General features: G+C 41.1%; 2 protein-coding genes across 3 annotated transcripts in view; one reads left to right on the plus strand and one right to left on the minus strand.

The window, feature by feature from the left end:
- The window catches only part of CCDC146 (coiled-coil domain containing 146), a 215,726-nt gene that overhangs the window by 151,554 nt on the left and 40,419 nt on the right, over positions 1-23,753 (minus strand). The gene's annotated exons all lie outside the window — the stretch shown is intronic.
- Positions 1,945-22,232, plus strand: FGL2 (fibrinogen like 2). Its single transcript, XM_077472205.1, has 2 exons — positions 1,945-2,593; positions 16,635-22,232. Exons 1-2 carry the CDS (start codon positions 2,026-2,028, stop codon positions 17,339-17,341), a joined length of 1,275 nt encoding a protein of 424 aa, XP_077328331.1. The 5' UTR covers positions 1,945-2,025; the 3' UTR covers positions 17,342-22,232.

A 23,753-nucleotide genomic window follows, 5' to 3' on the forward strand; every position in this document is an offset into this window, starting at 1 on the left:
ACAGGTATCTGCACCCACTTCCGGGATAGCTCTCTGCGGAAAGGGGCGTAGATTACGCCCCTTTCCGAAAGTCCCCCGCTGCCTGCTGGGAAACACACGGATCCCAGAGGCAGCGGGTCCATCCTTATTGCGCAGAGCGACTCGCGCATGCGCAGTAGGGAACCGGGAAATGAAGCCGAAAGGCTCCACTTCCTGATTTCCATACCCAAGATGGCGGCGGCAGCACCTGAGAGACGATCCAGAGATCGGCTTTGGGTGCCGACATCGCGGGCGCGCTGGACAGGTAAGTGTCACTATTTTAAAAGTCAGCAGCTGCAGTATTTGTAGCTGCTGGCTTTAAAAAAAAAAAAAAACGCGGACTCCCGGCGGACTCCCGCTTTAAACCCCCTTCCTAACAGACCAATTTTCAGCTTTTGGTGCTCTCACACTTTGAATGACAATTACTCAGTCATACAACACTGTACCCATATGAAATGTTTGTCCTTTTTTTCACACAAATAGAGCTTTCTTTTGGTGGTATTCAGTCACCGCTGGGTTTTTTTTTTTTTTTTGCGCTATAAATGAAAAAATTATTTGTTTCTGTTAAAATTTATTGAAGAGTATGGCAGAGTATTGGCAAGTATTAGCAGAGTATTGCATTATTGCACAGTATTGGCAGAGTATTACACAGTGTTGCATAGTATTGGCAGAGTACTGCACAGCATTGGCAGAGTATTGCACAGTGATGCAGTGTATGGGCAGAATATTGGCACAGAGTAGCGCTGTGGGCACTACACATCCAGCCCACAGTGCTGCTGCCCTCTCTCCCCCTCTCCCCTCTCACTGTAACGATCGGTACAGAGAGGGCCGTTTACCGTGATCTGTGATGCGCCCGGGTGCGCGCCCCAGGGGGCGAGTGGGAGCAAGATTATGTGGGGACATCCCACACTGAATGTGAGTACTGATTATGTGAGGATGTCCCACGTCTTTCGGCTATGGCCCGGTCGGCATGTGGTTAACTGAATAAACTGAAGATAGAGGCTGATTGGCTACCATGAACAGCTGCACCACATTTTGCACTCTCCTTCTGCCCTAGAGTAAAAAAGCTGCTCTAAGACCCCTTTCACACGGGGTCGCTTTGCAGGCACCACAGCCCTAAAAATAGCACCTGCAAAGCACCCTGAAACAGCCGCTGCTGTCTCTCCAATGTGAAAGCCCCGAGGGCTTTCACACTGGATCGGTGCACTAGCAGGACGGTAAAAAAAGTCCTGCTAGCAGCATCTTCACATTGAAATCAATGGGGCAGCGCGGCTATACCGGTGGTATAACCCTTTCTCGGCTGCTAAAAAGATGGTAAAGCGGTGCTAAAAATAGCGCCGCTTTACCACCGATGTCCCCCGAGGTTTGGTGTGAAAGGGCTCTAATAGTTACAATAGGTGAAGTAGGTTACCCAGGTAAAAAGAAGAGAAAAAAAAAGTAAAAAAAAATAATGAATGTGCTGTAAAATATAATTTTTCTTCTACTATCTATCTTCTAGATAACAGCCAGGCAACTAACAAACCCAGGAAAGCCTCACAGTGGCACTCTCTGTGTTTTGTAAAGGGAGGTTCAACCGTAGATATGTGTGTTGATTGAAAATATTCTTCTGGGGTCTAATTAGGCAGAAACAAGATGGTAAGATTGCCTTGTGTATACCCAGATTTATGCTTTTTTATTTTTTTACATAAGCATACTAAAAGAAATATGTGATCCTTATAGCCCAAAATAAACATGTTTTATTTTTTTCTCAAAAGATGCCACATTAAGTGTAAAAGTTATCATTAACATACTTATTCTGATCATTTACTTTTAGCTGATGTTCTAAACAGAAAGAAATGTAATTTTGTGAAAATCCTACTATGCCAGGAAGTTCCCCTTAACATCTCTGTGACTTTACTTTGTAAGCACTCCCACCCATTTCAGAGGAAAGCCAGAGCTCTTTCGGCACAGCTTGCTGGCTCTATATAAGCTGTGCAGCTTCTCAGTTCAGCATCCTTCACTGCAAAGATGAGGTCTCTCTTCTGTGTCTTAGCCTCTGTTACTTTGCTAACTGGCATACATGCTGCAGAAGAACAGAATGCCCCATCACAAAAGCCTGATAATGCCTGTCCTATAAAAATGAAGACTGGGGGTAAATGTGACGAAGATGGCAATTGTCCCTATCAGATAACCATGCCTCCTATGACTATTCAGCTTCCTAAGCAGTTTCAGCTGCTTGAAAAAACTCTCAAAGAAGTCCAGAGCCTGAAAGAAATAGTAAATAACTTGAAGAAATCATGCCAGGACTGCAAACTGCAGGCAGATGACATTCTGGAGAAAGACAAAGATGAGGTGCCAGATGGGGGACAGGGGAATCAAATCCAAGATCTGCAGTCCAAAGTGAAGAAAATGTCTATAAGTCTCAAGAACGCTCGATCCCAAATAACCACCTTGCAAGATCAATTGGAGAAGATGAACTCGGTCAGTATGAACAGTGTGGAAGATTATGTTGACAGTAAAATGGCCAATTTATCAAGAGAAATGAACAACTTGGACAAATGCTCATTCAACTGTCCACTACTTCAGCCAAATCCAAGTAAGTCTGTCTAATTTATAATATATATGTACAGTATATAAAATTGCTTGTGTTAGTCATGGCATAATCATATTTTTCCTTATATAACTTGTTTACTTATACAAGTAAAGTCATTTACATACAGTGCCTTGCAAAAGTATTAACCCCACCCTTGCCATTTTTGGGGTTTTGTTGCCTCACAACCTGGAATTAACATGGATTGCTTGAGGATTTGCATCATTTAATTTACAGAATATGCCCACAACTTTTGAAGATTTTTTTTTTATTGTGACGCACACAACAAATAGGACAAAACAACAGAAAAAGTCAATGTGCATAATTATTCACCCCCTTAAAGTCAATACTTTGTAGAGCCACCTTTTGTAGCTATCATGGCTCCAAGTTGCTTTGGATAATTTGATAAGTCTCTATAAGCTTGCCACATCTTACCACAGGGATTTTTGCCCTTTCCTCCTTGTAAAACTGCTCCAGCTCCTTCAAGTTGGATGGTTTGCTCTTGTGAACAGCAATCTTTAATGCCGCATACACGCGATCGGAAATTCTCGTCGGAAAAAGCTCTGATGGTTTTCCCGACGGAATTCCGACGGCTCAAGCTGTCTTGCCTACACACAGTCACATCAAATTCTGATCATTTATAACGTACAACACGTACGGCGTGACTAGAAAAAGGAAGTTCAATAGTCAGTAGCCAATAGCGTCTGTCTCGTAGTTGAATCTGAGCATGCGTGATTTTTGGCATGTTGGAATTGCATACACACGATCAGAATTACCGATAGAAAGTTTTTCCGTCTGGAAAATTGAGAACATGCTATCAATTTTTGGCTGGCGGAAATTCAGACAGCTAAATTCCGATGGAACATACACACGGTCGCATTTTCCGATGAAAATCTCTCATCGGTCTTTTTCTGGCCGGAATTCCGACCGTGTGTACGCGGCATAAGTCTGACCACAGATTTCCTATTGGATTGAGGTCTGGGCTTTGACTAGGCCATTCCAACACATTTACATGTTTCACCTTAAACCACTCAAGTGTTGCTTTAGCAGTGTGTTTGGGGTCATTGTCCTGCTTGAAGGTGAACCTCCGTCCTAGCCTCAAATACAGTGGTGTGAAAAAGTTTTTGCCCCCTTCCTCATTTCCTGTTCCTTTGCATGTTTGTCACACTTAAGTGTTTCGGAACATCAAACCAATTTAAACAATAGTCAAGGACAACACAAGTAAACACAAAATGCAATTTGTAAATTAAGGTGTTTATTATTAAAGGTGAAAAAAAAATCCAAACCATCATGGCCCTGTGTGAAAAAGTGATTGCCCCCTAAACCTAATAACTGGTTGGGCCACCCTTAGCAGCAACAACTGCAACCAAGCGTTTGCGATAACGTGCAATGAGGCTTTTACAGCGTCCTGGAGGAATTTTGGCCCACTCTTCTTTGCAGAATTGTCCTAATTCAGTTACATTAGAGGGTTTTCGAGCATGAACGGCCTTTTTAAGGTCATACCACAACATCTCAATAGGATTCAGGTCAGGACTTTGGCTAGGCCACTCCAAAGTCTTCATTTTGTTTTTCTTCAGCCATTCGGTGGTGGACTTGCTGGTGTGTTTAGGATCATTGTCCTGCTGCAGAACCCAAGTCCGTTTCAGCTTGAGTACACGAACAGATGGTCGGACATTCTCCTTCAGGATCTCTTGGTAGACAGCAGAATTCATAGTTCCTTTTATCACGGCAAGTCTTCCAGGTCCTGAAGCAGCAAAACAGCCCCAGACCATCACACTACCACCACCATATTTTACTGTTGGTATAATGTTCTTTTTATGAAATGCAGTGTTCCTTCTACGCCAGATATACTTGGACACACATCTTCCAAAGAGTTCCACTTTTGTCTCATCGGTCCACAGAATGTTGTCCCAAAAGTCTTGGGGATCATCAAGATGTGTTGTGGAGAAATTGAGACGAGCTTTGATGTTCTTTTTGCTCAGCAGTGGTTTTCTCCTTGGAACTCTGCCATGCAGGCCATTTTTGCCCAGTCTTTTCCTGATGGTGGAGGCATGAACGCTGACCTTAACTGAGGCAAGTGAGGCCTGCAGTTCCTTGGACGTTGTTGTGGGATCTTTTGTGACCTCTTGGATGAGTCGTTGCTGCGCTCTTGGGGTAATTTTGGGCAGCCGGCCACTCCTGGGAAGGTTCACCACTGTTCCATGTCTTCGCCATTTGTGGATAATGGCTCTCACTGTGGTTCGCTGGATTCCCAAAGCTTTGGAAATGGCTTTATAACCCTTTCCAGACTGATAGATCTCAATTACTTTCTTTCTCAATTGTTCCTGAATTTCTTTGGGTCTCGGCATGATGTGTAGCTTTTAAGGATCTTCTGGTGGACCTTACTGTGTCAAGCAGCTCCTATTTAAGTGATGCCTTGATTGTGAACAGGTGTGGCAATAATCAGGCCTGGGTGTGGCTAGAGAAATTGAACTGAGGTGTGGACAACCACAGTTATAGTATGTTTTAACAAGGGGGGCAATCACTTTTTCACACAGGGCCATGATGGTTTGGATTTTTTTTCACCTTTAATTATAAACACCTTCATTTACAAATTGCATTTTGTGTTTACTTGTGTTGTCCTTGACTATTGTTTAAATTGGTTTGATGTTCCGAAACACTTAAGTGTGACAAACATGCAAAGGAACAGGAAATGAGGAAGGGGGCAAACACTTTTTCACACCACTGTAGCACACAGAGTGGTACAGGTTTTGCTCAAGAATAACCCTGTATTTGGCACCATCCATCTTTCCCTCAACCCTGACCAGTTTCCCAGTCCCGACTGCTGAAAAACATCCCCACAGCATGATGCTGCCACCACTATGTTTCACTGTGGGGATGGTGTTCTTTGGGTGATGTGATGTGTTGGGTTTGTGCCAAACATAGCGTTTTCTTTGGCCAAAAAGTAAAATTTTAGGCTCATCAGACTAGAGCACCTTCCTCCATACATTTTGGGAGTGTCCCACATGCCTTTTTGCAAACTCAAAATGAACCATTTTGTTTTTTGCTGAAAGTAATGGCTTTCTTCTGGCCACTCTATGAAGTGTACGGCTTAATGGCATCCTATGTGGAACTCTGAAGCTCATCCAGGGTTACCTTAGGTCACTGTGCTGCCTCTCTGATGCCCTTCTTGCCCGGTCCGTGTGTTTTGGCGTGCAGCCGTCTCTTGGCAGGTTTGCTGTTGTGTCATGTTCTTAACATTTGGTAATGATAGATTTGATGGTGCTCCTAGGGATCATCAAAGATTTGGATATTTTTTTATAACCTAACTCTGACTTGTACTTCTCAACAACATTGTCCCTTACTTGTTTGGAGAGTTCCTTGGTCTTCATGGCAGTGTTTGCTTAGTGGTGCCTCTTGTTTAGGTGTTGCAGCCTCTGGGGACTTTCAAAAAGGTATATATATGTAATGACACTTATATTGCACACAGGTGCACAGCATTTCATTAATTATGTGACTTCTGAAGGTAATTGGTTGCACCAGAGCTTTTTATGAGCTTCAGTATATATTTTTCAAATTTTACTTCACCATTTTAAACTATTGTGTTCTGATCCATCACATATAATTCAGATTAAAAAAAATTAACTAAAGGCTGTAATGTAACAAAATAGGTAAAAAGCCAGGGGGGGGGTGAATACTTTTGAAAGGCACTGTACCAATTTATTTGTATCAAATATAAATGTTAAACCTAATTTAAAAATACAATAAAACATTATGTTCCCAGAGTACAATAATACAGAAATATACCCTGCTCTGAGATAGAATGATCATACCTTACTACCCTACTCCCCCAGCTTTATTTTGTTAGAGGTTACAGAGACTACCCCAATTTGATCAGGAGTTGCCACATTGTTTTAATACCTACTGGATCCCTTAAACTCATTTAAATTAATTGAAAATTACAGAGTTATACCTACAAGGTGTCATACCGTCTTCCTTTTATGCGTTGAAAACGTTATTGTTCTTCCTTCCATCTACTTCTATTGCTGATTATGCTATATAGCTTCCTATGGAGCCACTGCAGTGGGCACACTCCCCTACCTGGACTACTGAGCTGTATTGGAGAAAAAGGAACCAGTAGAAAAACTTTGATTGCAATTTTTGTATGCATATTTGCATATCACACACACTGTGCATTATAGGATATGTACAGTGCCTGGAAAAGGTATTCTTATCCCTTGACATTTTCTACATTTTGTTATGTTACAACAAAAAAAGTAAATTTATTTTATTGGGATTTTATGTGATAGATCAACACAAAGTGGCACATAATTGGAAGGTGGAAGGAAAATGATAAATGGTTTTCAAATTGTTTTTACAAATAAATATCTGAAAAGTGTGGCATGTATTTGCATTCAGCCTTCACCCTGATGCCCCTAACTAAAGTCTAATGGAATCAATTGCCTTCAGAAGTCACCTATTTAATACAGAGTCCACCTCTGTGTATTTTTTTTTAAAGTTGTTTTTATTGTAATTTCAAAGTAAAATACAATACAATACAATACAGAGCCTACTGGGCATAAAATCTCAAAAAAAAACTCTAAAAACTCTAATGCCCCGTACACACGGTTGGAAATTAAGTCGGAAAAAGTCTGATCGGATTATGTTGTCAGAAAATCTGATCATGTGTGGGCTCTATTGGACTTTTTCCGTTGGGAATTTCCGACAAAAAATGTTTGAGAGCTGGTTCTAAAATTTTCCGACAACAAAATCCGATCAGACTTTTTCTGATCGTGTGTAGAGAATTCCGACGGACAAAGTGCCACACATGCTTAGAATAAATTACGGGACGAAAGCTATTGGCTACTGGCCTCTTTATAGTCCTGTCGTACGTGAATTACGTCACCTTGTTCCAAACGATCAGATTTTCCAACAACTTTGTCCAACCGTGTGCATGCAACACAAGTTTTGGCCAAAATCCATCAAAAAAAAAATCTAACGGATTTTGTGGTCGGAATGTCTGACCGTGTGTACAGAGCATGAGGCCTTGTACACACGGACGAAAGCTATTGGCTGCTGGCCTCTTTATAGTCCCGTTGTGTTTTACGTCACCTTGTTCCGAACGATCGGATTTTCCGACAACTTTGTCCGACCGTGTGTATGCAACACCCGTTTTCGGCCAAAATCCATCTGAAAAAATCCGACGGATTTTGTGGTCGGAATGTCCGACCGCGTGTACAGGGCATAAGAGAAAAAAAAAGAGTAAAGAACAGTAAAATGACTAACTACTGTACGCTCGACCACCTGTGCAGATTGTCTAAAGTAATCTATTTCCACAGATACCCTGCAGAGCTTACTTTACTTGTTTCTGAAATGAAGGACACATTACAAATACACAGTCACATTCCCCCTTCTCCCCATAACTATTGACGGAGCAGCCCCAGGAAGCCTATAAGTTCAGAGACGCCACTTACCAATTATCCATAGAGTCTGCATTGGTGGACAGGGATTCCGTCCAGATGTCCCATATTTTGTGGAATTTTTTGGTACAGCTGCGCGCTAGATAAGTAGCCTTGTATAGTGGCAAAGCCGAGTTCACCAGCCTCTTCCATCTTTGTGTAATTTAATCTAGTATAAATACAGATGTTCTATGAAGCCCTCAAAATTAGGTTTGTTAGAGAACCTTTAGTAAACAAACAGCATCATGAAGGCAAAGGAACACACCAGACAAGACAGGGATAAAGTGGTGGAGAAGTTAAAGCAGGGTTAGGTTATAAAAAAAATATTCCATGCTTTGAACTTCGCACGGAGCACTGTTCAATCCATCATCCGGAAAGGGATAGAGTATGGCACAACTGCAACCTACCAAGACATGGCTGTCTACCTAAACTGACAGGTCGGGCAAAGAGAGCACTAATCAGAGAAGGAGCCAAGAGGCCCATGGTAACAATGGAAGAGCTGCAGAGATCCACAGCTCAGGTGGGAGAATCTGTCCACAGGACAACTATTAGTCGTGCATTCCACAAATCTGGTCTTAATGGGAGAGGGGCTAGAAGAAAGACATTGTTGAAAGAAAGCCATAAGAAGTCCCGTTTGCAATTTGCGAAAAGCCATGTTGGGGACACAGCAAAAATGTGGAAGAAGGTGCTCTGGTCAGATGAGACCAAAATGGGACTTTTTAGCCCTAAAAGCAAAATGCCATGTGTGGCGAAAAACTAACACTGCATATAACCCTGAACACACCATCTCCACTGTGAAACATCATGGTAGCAGCATCATGTTGTGGGATGCTTTTCTTCAGCAGGGACAAAGAAGCTGGTCAGAGTTGATGGGAAAATGGATGGAGCCAAAAACAGGGTGATCTTAGAAGAAAGCCTTGAGACTGGGCCAGAGGTTCACACTCCAGCAGGACAACAAACATGGGCAGGCTGAGCTAGGCGCAGGGTGGCAATTTCCCCCCAGGCCACTATAACTAATATTCAATACAGCAGGCGGCCACTGCCTGCTGACATTTTTTACTACTTTAGGAAGTCAGGCGGGGGCACAGCCGCAGTGGGTGGCTGCTGTTGCATTCCAGAAGTTTTAGTCTACGCTGCAGCTCCCGGTGGTGAGAGCAGGGCAGAAGAAACTACAACTCCTGGAGACTTAGAGGCAGTACACGTCAGGGAGTTGGGATGCCTGATTGGCTCTGGCTGCTGGGTTGGGTTGGGCGCTGGCTGCAGCTTGGCCCCAGGACCAGGAGCATCATTCCCCCCAGAAGACCGTGGCATGCAGGGACATGCTGAGCTTCCAGGTGAGAGACCCTGACACCCCCAGCTGACCCCTACATCCCATACACCCCATTTACCCAGCCCCAGTGATCAGGCTTAACGGGTGGGCCCTATTCAGACTGCACTGATGGGCACTGATCAGGCTGTGTTGATGGGCACTGATCAGGTGGCGTTGATGGGCACTGATCAGGTTGCGTTGATGGGCACTGCTCAGACTGTGTTGATGGGCACTGATCAGGATGCGTTGATGGGCACTGATCAGGATGCATTGATGGGCACTGATCAGGCCGAGCTGTTGGGCACTGGTGAGGCTGCATTGGATAGGCACTGATCAGGCTGAGCTGTTGGGCACTGGCGAGGCTACACTGATGGGCACTGATCAGGCTGCATTGATGGTCAATGGTGAGGCTTCATTGGATGAGCACTGATCAGGCTGCACTGATGGGCACTGATCAGGCTGCATTGATGGGCACTGATCATGCTGAGCTGTTGGGCACTGGTGAGGCTGCATTGGATGGGCACTGATCAGGCTGCATTGATGGGCACTGATCAGGCTACATTGGTGGGCACTGGTGAGGCTGTACTGAAGAGCACTAGTGAGGCTGCATTGATGGGCACTGATTAGGCTGCACTGATGGGCACTGATCAGGCTGCATTGATGGGCACCTGTAAGGCTGCATTGGATGGGCACTGATTAGGCGGCACTGATGGGCACTGATTAGGCTGAATTCATGGGCATTTGTCAGGCTGCATTCATGGACACTGGTCAGGCTGTATTGATGGGCATTGGCCAGGCTGCATTGGTGGGCACTGATAGAGCTGCATTGATGGACACTGATCAGGCTGCACTGATGGTCACTGGTGAGGCTGCAATGATGGGCACTGAGGGCTGGAAGCCTTAGGCCTGGGGGGCAAGTCCAAGCAAGTGGAGCATTGAAACACTGAATCAGCTCACCATCCATGGCCACCTGTTTTTTCAATGAAGCCTGTACTTCTCTCTCCTACGATGTTCATGATCCCTTCAGCCATCCAGTACACTCCTCCTGATTGGCTGAGACAGAGCAGCGGCTATTGGCTCCCACGGCTGTCAAAGTCAGTCAGCTAATCTGGGGGGGGGGCCAGGTCGGGGCTCTGTGTCTGGATACACGGAGCTCTTATTTGGCTTGGGTGACCCCTGTAGCAAGCCGCTGGCTGAGGGGCACTCAAAGGAGGGAGGGACTAGGAGCAGCAAAGAGAGACTCGAGAAGAGGAGGATACAGGCTGCTCTGTGCAAAACCAACTGCACAGAGAAGGTAAGTATAACATGTTTGTTATTTATTTTAATTTTTTTTAAACGCACCTTTACAATCACTTTAAAGTTTGACATTTTTTGTCATCCTAAATGGGAGAGGGGTTATAGAATTGTCCATCTAATCTTATCATGACTGATTCACATCTCCAAAGCCCAGGGTGGTGTCAGATGGGTACTTGCAGCACCGTGTCCACAATATCAATGTTTTGTCAGAAATGCAGTGCATTGTAATCTCCCCCGCTGTAATATCCACATTTCCCCCACTGTAATATCCACATCTCCCCCACTGTAATGTCCACATCTCTCCCCATTGTAATATCCACATCTCCCCACTGTAATATCCACATCTCCCCCACTGTAATATCCACATCTTCCCCCACTGTAATGTCCACATCTCCCCCCCACTGTAATGTCCACATCTCCCCCCCACTGTAATGTCCACATCTCCCCCCCACTGTAATATCCACATCTCTCCCCACTGTAATGTCCACATCTCCCCCACTGTAATATCCACATCTCCCCCACTGTAATATCCACATCTCCCTCACTGTAATATCCACATCTCCCCCCACTGTAATGTCCACATCTTACATAGTTACATAGTTAGCAAGGTTGAATAAAGACACCAGTCCATCCAGTTCAATCTGCGTGAGTGTCTACAATTGTCCCTATCCCTGTACATTGCACACTCACATAGGTCCCTACCCTCAAGGAGCCCACAATCCAAGGTCCCCATTCATATACTAGGGTCAATTTTGGACAGAAGCCAATTAACCTACCCACTGTAATATCCACATCTCCCCTACGATTGTCTGCTTGCTTACCACTACACAAGCAGGCAGATCCATGAGCAGTTGAGGCGGGTGATGATGACATCAGCACGCCGCTCACCTACGTCGCCGCAGGGTGTACCAAGATGGCCGTTGCATTAATCTCTTTAACAAGTTGTTATAAATTGCTCCAGAGATATATTGCTATGAGGCCAGGGCATATATATTTCAATGCAATAATTTCTGCTACATAATAATGTATTGACTAACATCCAACAGAGCCAGAACAAATTGTTCTCAAAAGAGAGGTAACTTACTGGAGAATGTACTAGAAAAAGAGGAAATAAGAGGTGATTTTCTAATCATGGGAGAAAACTTGGGATCACGAGTTACAAATTAATGACACAGAAAGAGATTGAAAACAAATCTTAAGAGAAACAGGTGCTTACACTGGCTGGCGTCTGCTGCAGCTCATTGTGTATAAAGATTTCCAATAAGGAAAACTTGGCAAACAATTTAAGTAACATAGAGCAATGCTTAGTGAGAAGGAAAGTGCTCCACAGGGGCTTATTGAAGATAAAGCGACAGAGAAGAAGGAAAGTAAAAAACATGTAACTAAGCTTACTACTTATGTTTATAAAGTTGTATTACAGTTATATTACTAATAAGAACAGTATGTTACTATATAGCTAATTATTGTTTCCACTTCACCACTATTATTTCTTAATAATGGATATTAAATCAATGTGTTGATCTGATGGGGGTACAACAGGGACACCCACACACACACATACAGTATATATATATATATATATATATATATATATATATATATATATATATATATATATATATATATATATATATATATATATATATATATGTATGTAAATATATATGAAGTGTTGTTTGACAATAGTGCACAACAAAGGATTCCCAAAGCACTACAGGTTAACTAGTAACACAGCAAAGCAGGCTGATTAAAACTTTAGACTGAAATGCCTGATAAGGCATGAGGCATTGCTTTGATGCCTTATTAGGTAAATGGATTCTTTCAGCACACTAAAAGTAATAACACGGTTGTACGCTTAAAGCTAAATTCTTCTTTTGGAACATGTTACATGTTCCACCCAAATATTTAGGTTGGAACATGAAACATGCTCCAAACATGCTCCAGCTCCTGACACGAGTTTCCCCAATCTCAACCTCACTGTGATTCTCCCCACACCCGCTGTCACAATTTAAAAACAGCACAGCGTGCAGGACTCCGCTTACATGGCTGCTGATCTGACAGCTTGTAGTTCAGAATGAACTGTGAGATCAATGACGAGCACTCTTGTAATTCATTCACAAGCCCTGCAACTTTCAAATAGACAGTCTGTATGAAGATACAGGCAGAAAGCTGCAGGGCTTGTCTGCAGAATCCTGATATTGCACCTCCGATCCACTAATCAGGAGTGCAATGCTTTCCAGGCTCCTGCAGGGAAAAAAAATGCTAATTTTTTCCTGCAAAAATATGTGCATTTTTTTTTTCTTGAAAGGTGAACTTATCCTTTATGTACAGTGCTTTGAAAAAGTATTCAAACCCCTTGAGACTTTCTACATTTTGTCATGTTACAACCAAAAAACGTAAATGTATTTTATTGGGATTTTAGTTGATAGACCAACACAAAGTGGCAGAGAATTGTGAAGTGGAAGGAAAATTATAAATGGTTTTTAAACTTTTTTACAAATAAATATGTGAAAAGTGTGGCGTGCATTTGTATTCAGCCTCCGAGTCAATACTTTGTAGAACCACCTTTCGCTGCAATTACAGCGGCAAGTCTTTTTGGATATGTTTCTACCAGCTTTGCACATCTAGAGAGTGACAGTTTTGCTCATTCATCTGCAAAATAGCTCAAGCTCTGTCAGATTGTATGGAGAGGGTCTGTGAACAGCAATTTTCAAGTCTTGCCACAAATTCTCAATCGGATTTAGGTCTGGAATTTGACTGGGCCGTTCTAACACATGAATATTCTTAGATCTAAACCATTCCATTGTAGCTCTGGCTGTATGCTTAGGGTTGTTGTCCTGCTGGAATGCTAACCTCCAACCCGGTCCCAAGTCTTTTGCAGACTCAAACAGGTTTTCTTCTAAGACTGTGTCAGGGCTGGGCCCAGCCCTTCCTTCTCTAAGCTGGCCGCTCAGCTATCGGCTAATTGCCAGCTCCTATCGCTCCACAGTGACTCACCTGTTGATGATCCTGCTTGTCAGTTCTGCCTACTTAGGCCCTCCAGACCAGATGATCTCTGCCTTCGCCTTGGTCATATCTCTAAAGATGCTCTCCTGTGTTCCTGTTAAAGACTTGGCTGATATTCCTTCTGCCTCCCTGACGTTTTGGCTTGTCTACTATCCATTCTGGTTCCTGAACTCTGGCTATGTTTTGACTACATTTATTTTGTTTACCTTTTTTATTATTATTAAACAAGTGTGATTTAACTGTACTTCTGTCTCAGTCTGATTCATGGTTTCTGACAGATTGCCCTGTATTTGGCTCCATCCATCTTCCCATCAACTCTGACAAGCTTCTCTGTCCCTGCTGAAGAAAAGCATCACCACAACATGATGCTGATACCGCCATGTTTCATGATGTGGATGGTGTGTTCAGGGTGATGTGCAGTGTAATGCACACACGACTGGACTTTCCGGCAGACTAGGTCTGACGGTCTTCCTGACGGACTTTTGGCGGACTTCCGACGGACTTTCCGAATGAACGGACTTGGCCACACACAATCACCACAGATTCAACCGTGATGACGTACGACCGGACTAGAATAAGGAAGTTCATAGCCAGTAGCCAATAGCTGCCCTAGCATTGGTTTTCATCCATCGGACTAGCATACAGACAAACTGTTTTTTCGACTGGACTCGAGTCCGTTGGAAAAATTTGAAAAATGTTCTAAATCTAAAGTCCATCTGATTTTTGAACAGCAAAGGTCCGATGAAGCCCACACCCTGGGTCCTTCCGTCAGACCTTTGCTGTCGAAAAGTCCGGCCATGTGTACACGGCTTTAGTTTACTGCCACACATAGCATTTTGCTTTTAGGCCAAAAAGTTCAATTTTGGTCTCATTTGATCAGAGCACCTTCTTCCACATGTTTGCTGTGTTCCCCACATGGCTTCTCACAAACTGCAAAGGGAACTTCTTATTGCTTTCTTTCAACAATGGCTTTCTTCTTGCCACTCTTCCATAAAGGCCAGATTTGTGGAGTGCACGACTAATAGTTGTCCTGTGGACAGATTCTTCCACCTGAGATATGGATCTCTGCAGCTCCTTCAGAGTTACCATGGGCCTCTTGGCTGCTTCTCTGATTAATGCTCTCCTTGCCTGGGCTGTCGGTTTAGGGGGGCAGCCATGTCTCGGTAGGTTTTCAGTTTTGTATATACTGAGAATCTCTTACACGGAGATTAAATCACACATAAGTGTACTCTATTTACTAATTAGGTGACTTCTGAAGGCAAGTGCATTCACTAGATTTTAGTTAGGGGTATCAGAGTAAATGGGGCTGAATACAAATGCACGCCACACTTTTCACATATTTATTTGTAATAAAATGTGAAAACTAATTATTATTTTCCTTCCACTTCACAATTATGTGCCACTTTGTGTTGGTCTATCATATAAAATCCCAATAAAATACATTTACACTCTTGTTTGTAACATGACTAAATGTGGAAAATTGCAAGGGGTATGAATACTTTTCCAAGACACTGTATATCCATGTGGACAAGGCTTTTCTGGTGACTGGTTTCTTTTAACTCAATTTTTTTAGAATGTTAACTTGTAAAAAAAAAAATGTAGATTTTTACATTCTCTATATATCATACAGTATATTAATTTCTTACATTTTGTATTGCATGTTGTTTCAGTGTCATCAGGTATCACAGACTTCTTTTGGCAACATAAACTAATTAGTGACATTTCATGCATAACGATTCCCCTCCACACTTCCTATGTTATAGAAGCATTTCCTTGATGATACCTGAACAAAATACCCCTTTTTATAATTCAGCTGGGACATGGTGTTCAGTGTCGCACTGTCACTTCCCTTACATACAAGTCTGCACACAAGGTTGAGAGCGGCCCTACATTTATAGCTTTTTATCTCCAAGAAACAGCTGCAAAGATAAATGTCAGTTATATAAATCAATTAATGACAGCGGAAACCACCGTGTTCTAATATCGTCCACCCTTTCCTATTCAGGAAGCCAAGTTCTCTTTCAGTGATTATCTTTCCTATTGTCCTTTTTAAGAGACTATGTATTCATATTTTGAAGATGTGTAATTCAGATTTTTGGAAAAAGTTCAGTCCACAAGTTCACAAAATGTAAGAGTTGTCTTAGAAAATTGAGACGTGGGAAAGTATCCGAAGCATGTAAATGTTTAAGAATACTTTTAGGTGGAAAACAGGAAGTAGAAAGTTCAAGTCTTTTATACATGGACACAATATTCAGCCCTGTGAACGCCACTAGAGTACCAAGAGTACCATCAGTCATTTCTGTCTAGACCAAAGGATATCAACTTCCCCATGTATCTGTAGTCTTCCAATGTACTATAACAATTATTTCTAAATATATACTTTTATTTTTATATGTTTTGCTACAATTTTCAGTCTATTTTAAAATTAAATGGTGGCTTGAAAACAGTCACCATAACAAAGGTTGTCCTAATCTGGCAACCTTTGACATGAAAAACAGAACAAGCTACCAATTGAAATCCTGTTCTTATACATGTCAAAGGCATCAACTTCATCATTGCAGCATCAACATATCATCAGCGAGAATACAAACTGAACATACTATCATTTGCAAGTACTAAAACAATGGCAAGTACACTGTACAGTGATCCCAGCTTAGCCATGTACTGCTCCATCAGATCCCTCCTTAGGTATGGTCGTCAAGGGTCAATTTTGTACCATTGGATTCTGTATTAGTCACCAAATTACAACTTTGCATGCAAATTAAATACTTTAGTAAAGCATGGCCTTGGTGTTGTCTGTAACATTCTGAATATACAGAGTGTGAGACTTGCATTATATTTAGCTAATTATTAGCAGCAGTCATATATTTTGTTAAAGTCATATTTTTTATAATGAAATGAGGTTTACTCCATTTAAAATAAAATAATGCAGAGGTAAAGACGAGATACTGTGCAGTATATCTCTGAGCTGTTATTTATTTCTGTGTTTTATTTACAGGCATGCAGCTTATCTACAAAGACTGTTCTGATTACTTCAAGCTAGGTAAAAGACTTAATGGCATTTACCACATCATGCCAGATCCAAAGAACAAAACATTTGAAGTGTACTGTGATATGGAGTCCATGGGTGGAGGATGGACTGTGGTGCAGATTCGTCAGGACGGCAGCATAAATTTTAACAGGACATGGAATGAATATAAAAATGGCTTTGGTAACCTTACTGGAGAGTTTTGGCTGGGTAATGATAAGATACATCTGTTGACCAAAAGCAGTAACATGATGCTGAGAATAGAACTTGAGGACTTTAAGGGTGTGAAGGAATATGCCACATATGACCAGTTCTATGTGGCCAATGAATTTCTTAAATATCGATTGTCAATCACTGGCTACAGTGGAACAGCGGGTGATGCCCTCCAATTCAGCAAACAGTACAACCATGACCAAAAATTCTTTACAACACATGACAAAGACAATGACAGATATCCTTCTGGAAACTGTGGGGCTTACTACAGCTCTGGATGGTGGTTTGATGCATGTATGTCAGCAAATCTTAATGGCAAATACTATAACAGTGACTACAAGGGAGTGCGCAATGGAATTTTTTGGGGTACATGGAAGGGTGTGAGTGATGAACACATCAACAGTTTCAGGCAAGCCTTCAAAACCATTAGAATGATGATCAGACCAAAAGACTTCTCATCATAATGTTTTTAGTTTTGGTCAGAGTGAGGAAAGGTTACTGCCATTGTCCCTCTTGGGGAGATTTACACTTACATTAGGTCTTGGTGGTGAGCAAAACCTGAGGCGAAATCTAAAGTTTTACAGTTCTCATTGGAACAGTTTAAAAGAGAATGTTCTGTGACAGCTGTCCAATATGGAATTTCACCTCACTCTAGGGGTATTTATATCTCACCTCTTTTTGTGCCTTTAAGCAAAATGTGAAAAAAATGTGGGAAAAAAATCTTCTTAGGAGGAAACAATGCCAATTAAAAAGCTAACAAAAAATAAGTTGTCATTTTACAAAAAAGTTTGGAATGAGTTGAAGGATTTTATTATTTATGTACAATACGTACTACAACAACCTCTAAGAAAAAAACAATAACTAAGTAGTGACTTCATATATGACACACATTTTTAAAAAAAAGTTTAATTATTATATAGAAATGTATCTTCAGAAATCTGGATTTCTGAACCTGATCTAACAGCTGTACTTAAAGCAGTAGTAAACTGCACCAATTTTTATTTTATTTTTTTGAACCCTGCAAGGTAAAGGCATAATGTGCAAGTATGCATCGCATACTTGCACATTATGAAATACTTACCTTAGAACGAAGCCCTCCAAAGCCGCTCTGTCACCACTGACAGGCGCTTCCATCTTCACCCAGTCTTCCTTTCAGGTTTGCGTCCTCTGGCCGTCTGGAGAGAATAAGCCCCCATGCCTTTCTGGTGATAAGCTCCACTCATGCCATTTATTTCTAAGTAACAGAGACTCCACTCTCTACTGTAGTTTGGGCATTTGACAGTTGAATGAATGGGGAGATGCTTAACTTGTTCAAAAGTCAAGGCTCCAGGTACAGGATTCAAGGGCATTTAACTGAGGCAAAGCCATCAGTTTATAGACTCTTTCTATAAATAACTCACAAAGGGTGTGTTAGATGCTTGTGTCCTCTGCCTGTGCTGGCCTCTTCCTTCCAACCCCTACGTCATGACAGGATACATTTGTGATGTAGGGGTTGGAGGAATCTAGCAGCATCTAGCAGGGTGCATAGGCACATGACAGTACTGGACATGTCTAATGCTGAAGAAATTGACAGAGGCTAGAGTACCTGAATAAATGTAAGGTACAAGTTAAAGCCAACTGAGAGGAGCATATACTACCTGTTCCCTTGCAAGGAACTGGCCTGTTGAGAAGTTTAGATGCCCGACAGGATTTCTTTAAAGACTAACACCAATGTTGCCTAAGAAAAAAAAAGCATTTTAGACAATGTCTGTTTTTTTAGCTTAATATTAAAACTATAGACGAATACATCTTTTAGACAGAAATGTCCAGATGCAGTATGTGAGCATACGAATGGGTTGTATTTTTCTGTGGATAAAATTATAATGATAAAATTAAGTATTCTTTCTCAGGAACAAATTAATAAATAAAAAAAGGAACAAAATTAGGAAACAAAAAAATAAGTACCCACGTATGCAAAGCTGAAAGCCTAATGCTTTCCTGCTTAATCGGACAAAATCTAAACTGTTGGCACCTGGTGAGTACAATGGCTGACAATGGGGATTTCTTCATCCATGCTGTTTGGCATGAATTGATAAATCTAATAGCCCATGGGCTGAATAAGATAAATCTTTCCATGTATTGCTAGCCTTTTCATTATGCATCCAATCAATTTACATTTTCACTGCTGGACATCCGTTGGCAGTTTTTTCCCCATCTATAATGCCCATTAACTGACCCGATAACTCCTAATATTAGGGATATTGTAGGATACCCCCATCAATAAAACAAACGGTTCCAGCTAGTGATCAGCAAATACATTTTTATGCTATACGAAACAGTGAATTTATGACTCACAATTGTCTGAAATAATAACAGATGCACAAGAACAAAAGTCAAAACTTTACAAATTACAGATTCTCCAAGTCAATCAACACACGTGCTCCGACAGAGTGATGGCAGTAAAATTACAGGAATGGATATTTGTAATTAAATCATCTAGTATTCCTCTTCATTATATTTTATTACGCTAATTGTATCCATAATATGTGAGGCAATAGTATTCAAAGAATATACTAGTTCTGAAGTTCTGAACTACGCCAGAGGGCATATTATAAAACAAAGAATTAGACACACAAACATTCACTGCAGGTGAATGTAATTTAAATGATAGTGATCAATTCACCACAAGTACATGCTTGGTGAAAGTTCCTTTCACTGCTTTAAAAATATCACCCTAGGTGTTACCGAAAAACATTGATTCAAGATTCTAGCTGGGAGTAAGGTGTTGCTTAAGAAAGTAAAGATCACTTGCATTCACTGTGTAATTTTGCTAATCCTTTTTCTGTCAGCAAACCATAAAGTGTGTATACTAATACACAGGAACACTTGTGCTATAAGGAAAATAGTGGGTTTAAAACTGAATTAAAGAACCAAAAAATATTCTATTGCAGCTTACCAGTCCTTAAGTGCAGAACGGAATGGTTATGAGAAGTGGAGGAGGTGTTTGTTGTCTAAATCAGTGTTTCTCAACTCCAGTCCTCAAGGCGCCCCAACAGGTCGTGTTTTCAGGCTCTCCATTATTTTGCACAGATGATTTGATCAGTTTTACTGCCTTAGTAATTACCACAACCGTTTCATCTGAAGGAAATACTGAAAACATGACCTGTTGGGGCGCCTTGAGGATTGGAGTTGAGAAACACTGGTCTAAATCATAATCCTGCATAGGTACAGATTAGAGAGTGAATGATGCCACCTTAGAACAGGAAACATGATACTGCCATGATCATAAAATCTCTATGAAAAAAAGCTGACTCAAAGAAATAATATATCTGGGCTGGAGTCCATGTGTATAGCACAAATAACTTAAAAAAAATTAACTGTATATTTTAAATCAAAAAAAAAACCTAAATTGCATTAAGCAAAAGAGGAAGTAAACTCTGAAAAAATATTTTTTTGTACCCTTCCCTGCAAAGTAAAGGCATAATGTGTATGCATCGCATACTAGCACATTATGTGACACATAATTGCAAACAAAGCCAGCGTCGTCCCCCTGCAGGCCGCATCCATCTTTGCCTGTCTTCCTTCCAGGGCCACGGACTCCGGCTGTGTGACTGGCCAGAGCAGTGTGACATCACTCCTGCACATGGGAGCGGGAGCCGCCGGTCATGGCACACGCTCCTATAGAAACGGCACAGGCGGCCGTTCCTTCAGAGCGCATGCGCCAAAGACATCATCAGCACAGTATACAGTAAATATCTCCAGAACAGCACACGTTTAGGAGATATTTACAGTACCTATTCTAGCCTTACCTATAGGTACAATGTATACAGGAGGGTATACAACCTCTTTCATAGATGTGAAAATATGACGTGATTGAAAATAATTGTTAAAAACCCATGGTATTGTTTAAAATATCCCTAATGCAATCCTGTGTCATTAGTGAGTAACATCAGTGACCAAATTACAATATCATCCAGGTAAGCATCAAAAAGGCTTACCACCAGTCATGGGTGCGTACATAAACAAATTACAAACCACATAAAACCAACAAAAACTAATATATTAATGGCAATGGACCTCATTATTTTCCCATGTCTAATAAAAATCTATTCATTTGTTAAAAGTGATTTGTTTTTCATTTTGAATTTACAGGGTTGTTAGAAATCCAGAGTGTTGTTTTTTTTTTTTTTTTTTGGATGAGTTATATTTTTCATGGTCCTGCCCCCTATGGGATAACGTACATGTTGTACGTTGTCCTATGTTGCTAGGTGCTTCCTAAATTTAGATACAAGATCCAACCTGCACCCTTCCCTTGCCACTGTGGCCAATCCGACAACAGCTAGGAAGGAGACAGACACTTCATAACGGCAGCTTGCCTTGGCTCTGAGCATTTTTCCAATGCAAGCAACACATGAGGAATGCAGAGAAGGGGGGTGGGGGTTGCCATTGCTTGTCTTGGGAAAGGCTCATAGCTGATTTAGGATTGAATGTGACAGGAGGGGAGGGGTGCCAGTTGGACCCCATAGGGCTGGGAAGCAAGTACTACATGTACTTTGATAGAACAGTGAAAAAATATATAATGATGATTCTTTAAAAAAGAAATATAGCCACCACATCTAAGGACTGGGAAGTTACAATATATTAAATTGTTATTTTTAGTTTAGATACGCTAATGAGACAGAACCATGCTTTTTTCTTTCATTACCGAGTTGCTGCATTATTTAAACATGTTAGCTTCAATCTACCCCCTTGCTGTTGTTTCTCCTTTTCACAAGTATGAAGATGTATCTTAGCTTTAGGTGAAGTAAGCATATTCCGTTTTATTGAGTGACCTCACCTTGGGTTCATAGGGGCATTGCCTAGAAAAGATGATTTTGTTGGCAATGTGACTGTGATTAGCATTCTTGGCTTGCCTTGGTAGAGACCCAGGTTCAACATCAGAGTGTTTGTGCTCTCAATAGGGACTGATGTCAATAATTTAAAAAATATCAAGCACAAGCACACAGGGGTTGATTTACTAAAACTGGAGAGTACCAAATCTGGTGCAGTTGAGCATGGTAGCCAATCAGCACCTAATCTCAGCTTGCTCAATGAAGCTTTGACAATAAAACCTGGAATTGGATTGGTTTCCATGTAGAGCTGCACCAGAGTTTGCACTCTCCAGTTTTAGTAAATCAGGCCCACAGTCTCATTCACACCCTGCCACTTTACCCTTTATGATGGGACTGCTCTGAGCACACATCTATATGACAGGTCCGCTTTAAGTATGCTGTTGCTTTTTTTATTGAATTTTGATAAAGATAATATTTTTGTATATATGTAAATATTGTTTTAAAATGCTGCAGTAATATATATTGTAAATGATGCAAATAAAAATGTAGTAGTTTTTTTTTTCTGCTACAACTACAATCAAAGTGCACACATGCTAGTTTTTCTTCCTAAAACCTATAGTTTCAAAGCTGTAAAAGTATTTCACTTCCTATGCTCGAATTTCCACAATGTACTTCTTACATGACTTTACCATTTTAGGGCTGAGAATTCATCTTGTAAAATATCAAAACAAGCAAATGATCTAATGTTCACTAACGGCTAAGATTAGCACGCTTCTTCTGCATGAAAATCATTTTCCTTTTATCTGAAAGCACATAGCGTTTAACAAATGAAACTGGTTTTAGTTTATGTAAACCCAATTGTTAAAATCTCATAAGATTAAAAATTTTCATGCGATGACAAATTTTCAGTCTTTTTAAATCTGCAGTTGAACCTGCTATGAAGCACACTAAAAATGTCTGTACTGGCCCAGCTTCTGTCATCCTCCCCTATATAAACTTATATATACCAGCTAGGGGGGAGATGTGAAAGGAATACTATAGAGTGTCAATTGTGTGATGGATAGGGCTGCTGACATCTCATCCAAGATGATCAGCACCAGTTGCACAGCTTTTGGACATCTACACCAGAGAGGTACTTAAAAGTAAATATACCTAAAAGACATAAAATGCCTATATAGTCTAATAAGAAGATTGTTGTTTAGATGAATGGTCTGGTGACAGGGTCTCTTTAAAGGGTTCAGACACTTCTTATAATAGTGTGATAAAATTGTTCCTGTCTCCCAATTGCTTTCCTGTGTTGTCACTCTGTTCCGCAGGCTGCAAATGTAGACTAAAAGTGGATGTTTTAACATCTATTACATGTACATGGTCTACTGTTGTTACCATCAGGAAGACTGTGCCGAAAAGGTCTTGCAACCATAGTTGGAATGCATCATTGTAGATGTGACCTTGCTGCTAAAAGGCCCCAACAACTGGATTCAACAAAGGATGAGCTAAAGGTGAAAACAGTATTTTCATTAAAAAAAAAAGGCAACAGCTTAAGATGCACATTGCTAAATTTTAGTTAGGGATTTCGTCCACTTTAAAAGGTTATGGAGAATCACATTTTACTAACGTGCTGTCTATGTCCCACACCATGTGATCAATTAATGACATCACAAAGTTCAGCATGGTCCCTGGCTTTTTTATCTGTTTCCGGGACAGAGATATTTTACCTACCGTAAATTTCCCAGTTACACCTAACTGCTATGGTCATTTTAGAGCCAAATTATACTGTTCTGCTCCCCTGATTGCTTCTCCATAATGTAAACTAATTGGAAGGTCCAGACGCACTAGGGTAACACCATTGTTATGGTCCTGTAAGAAGGGCTTGGAGACCATAGTGACTGTACATCATGTCTGCCACCTTTTTTTCCATATTCAATAAACATATATTTGCTTTACCGATTATCTTGCATTAGACCTCAGTAAAATGGAAAATTTAAAAAGTGGCACCATGTTAAAATATTTCAAATGATGATTTATAGCAGCCGTCATTAAATGGCAGCCCGCAGTCCGAGTCCGG

The sequence above is a fragment of the Lithobates pipiens genome, unplaced genomic scaffold (genome assembly GCF_037356315.1).
Source record: "Lithobates pipiens isolate NorthernLeopardFrog02 unplaced genomic scaffold, aLitPip1_a1.2 Scaffold_8, whole genome shotgun sequence".
NCBI classification, from domain to species: domain Eukaryota; kingdom Metazoa; phylum Chordata; class Amphibia; order Anura; family Ranidae; genus Lithobates; species Lithobates pipiens.

Coding starts and splice junctions, on each gene's coding strand:
- FGL2 (XM_077472205.1), top strand. CDS start 2,026: ATGAGGTCTCTCTTCTGTGTCTTAGCCTCTGTTACTTTGCTAACTGGC. Junction 2,594..16,634: donor ACTACTTCAGCCAAATCCAA/GTAAGTCTGTCT, acceptor TTTTATTTACAG/GCATGCAGCTTATCTACAAA.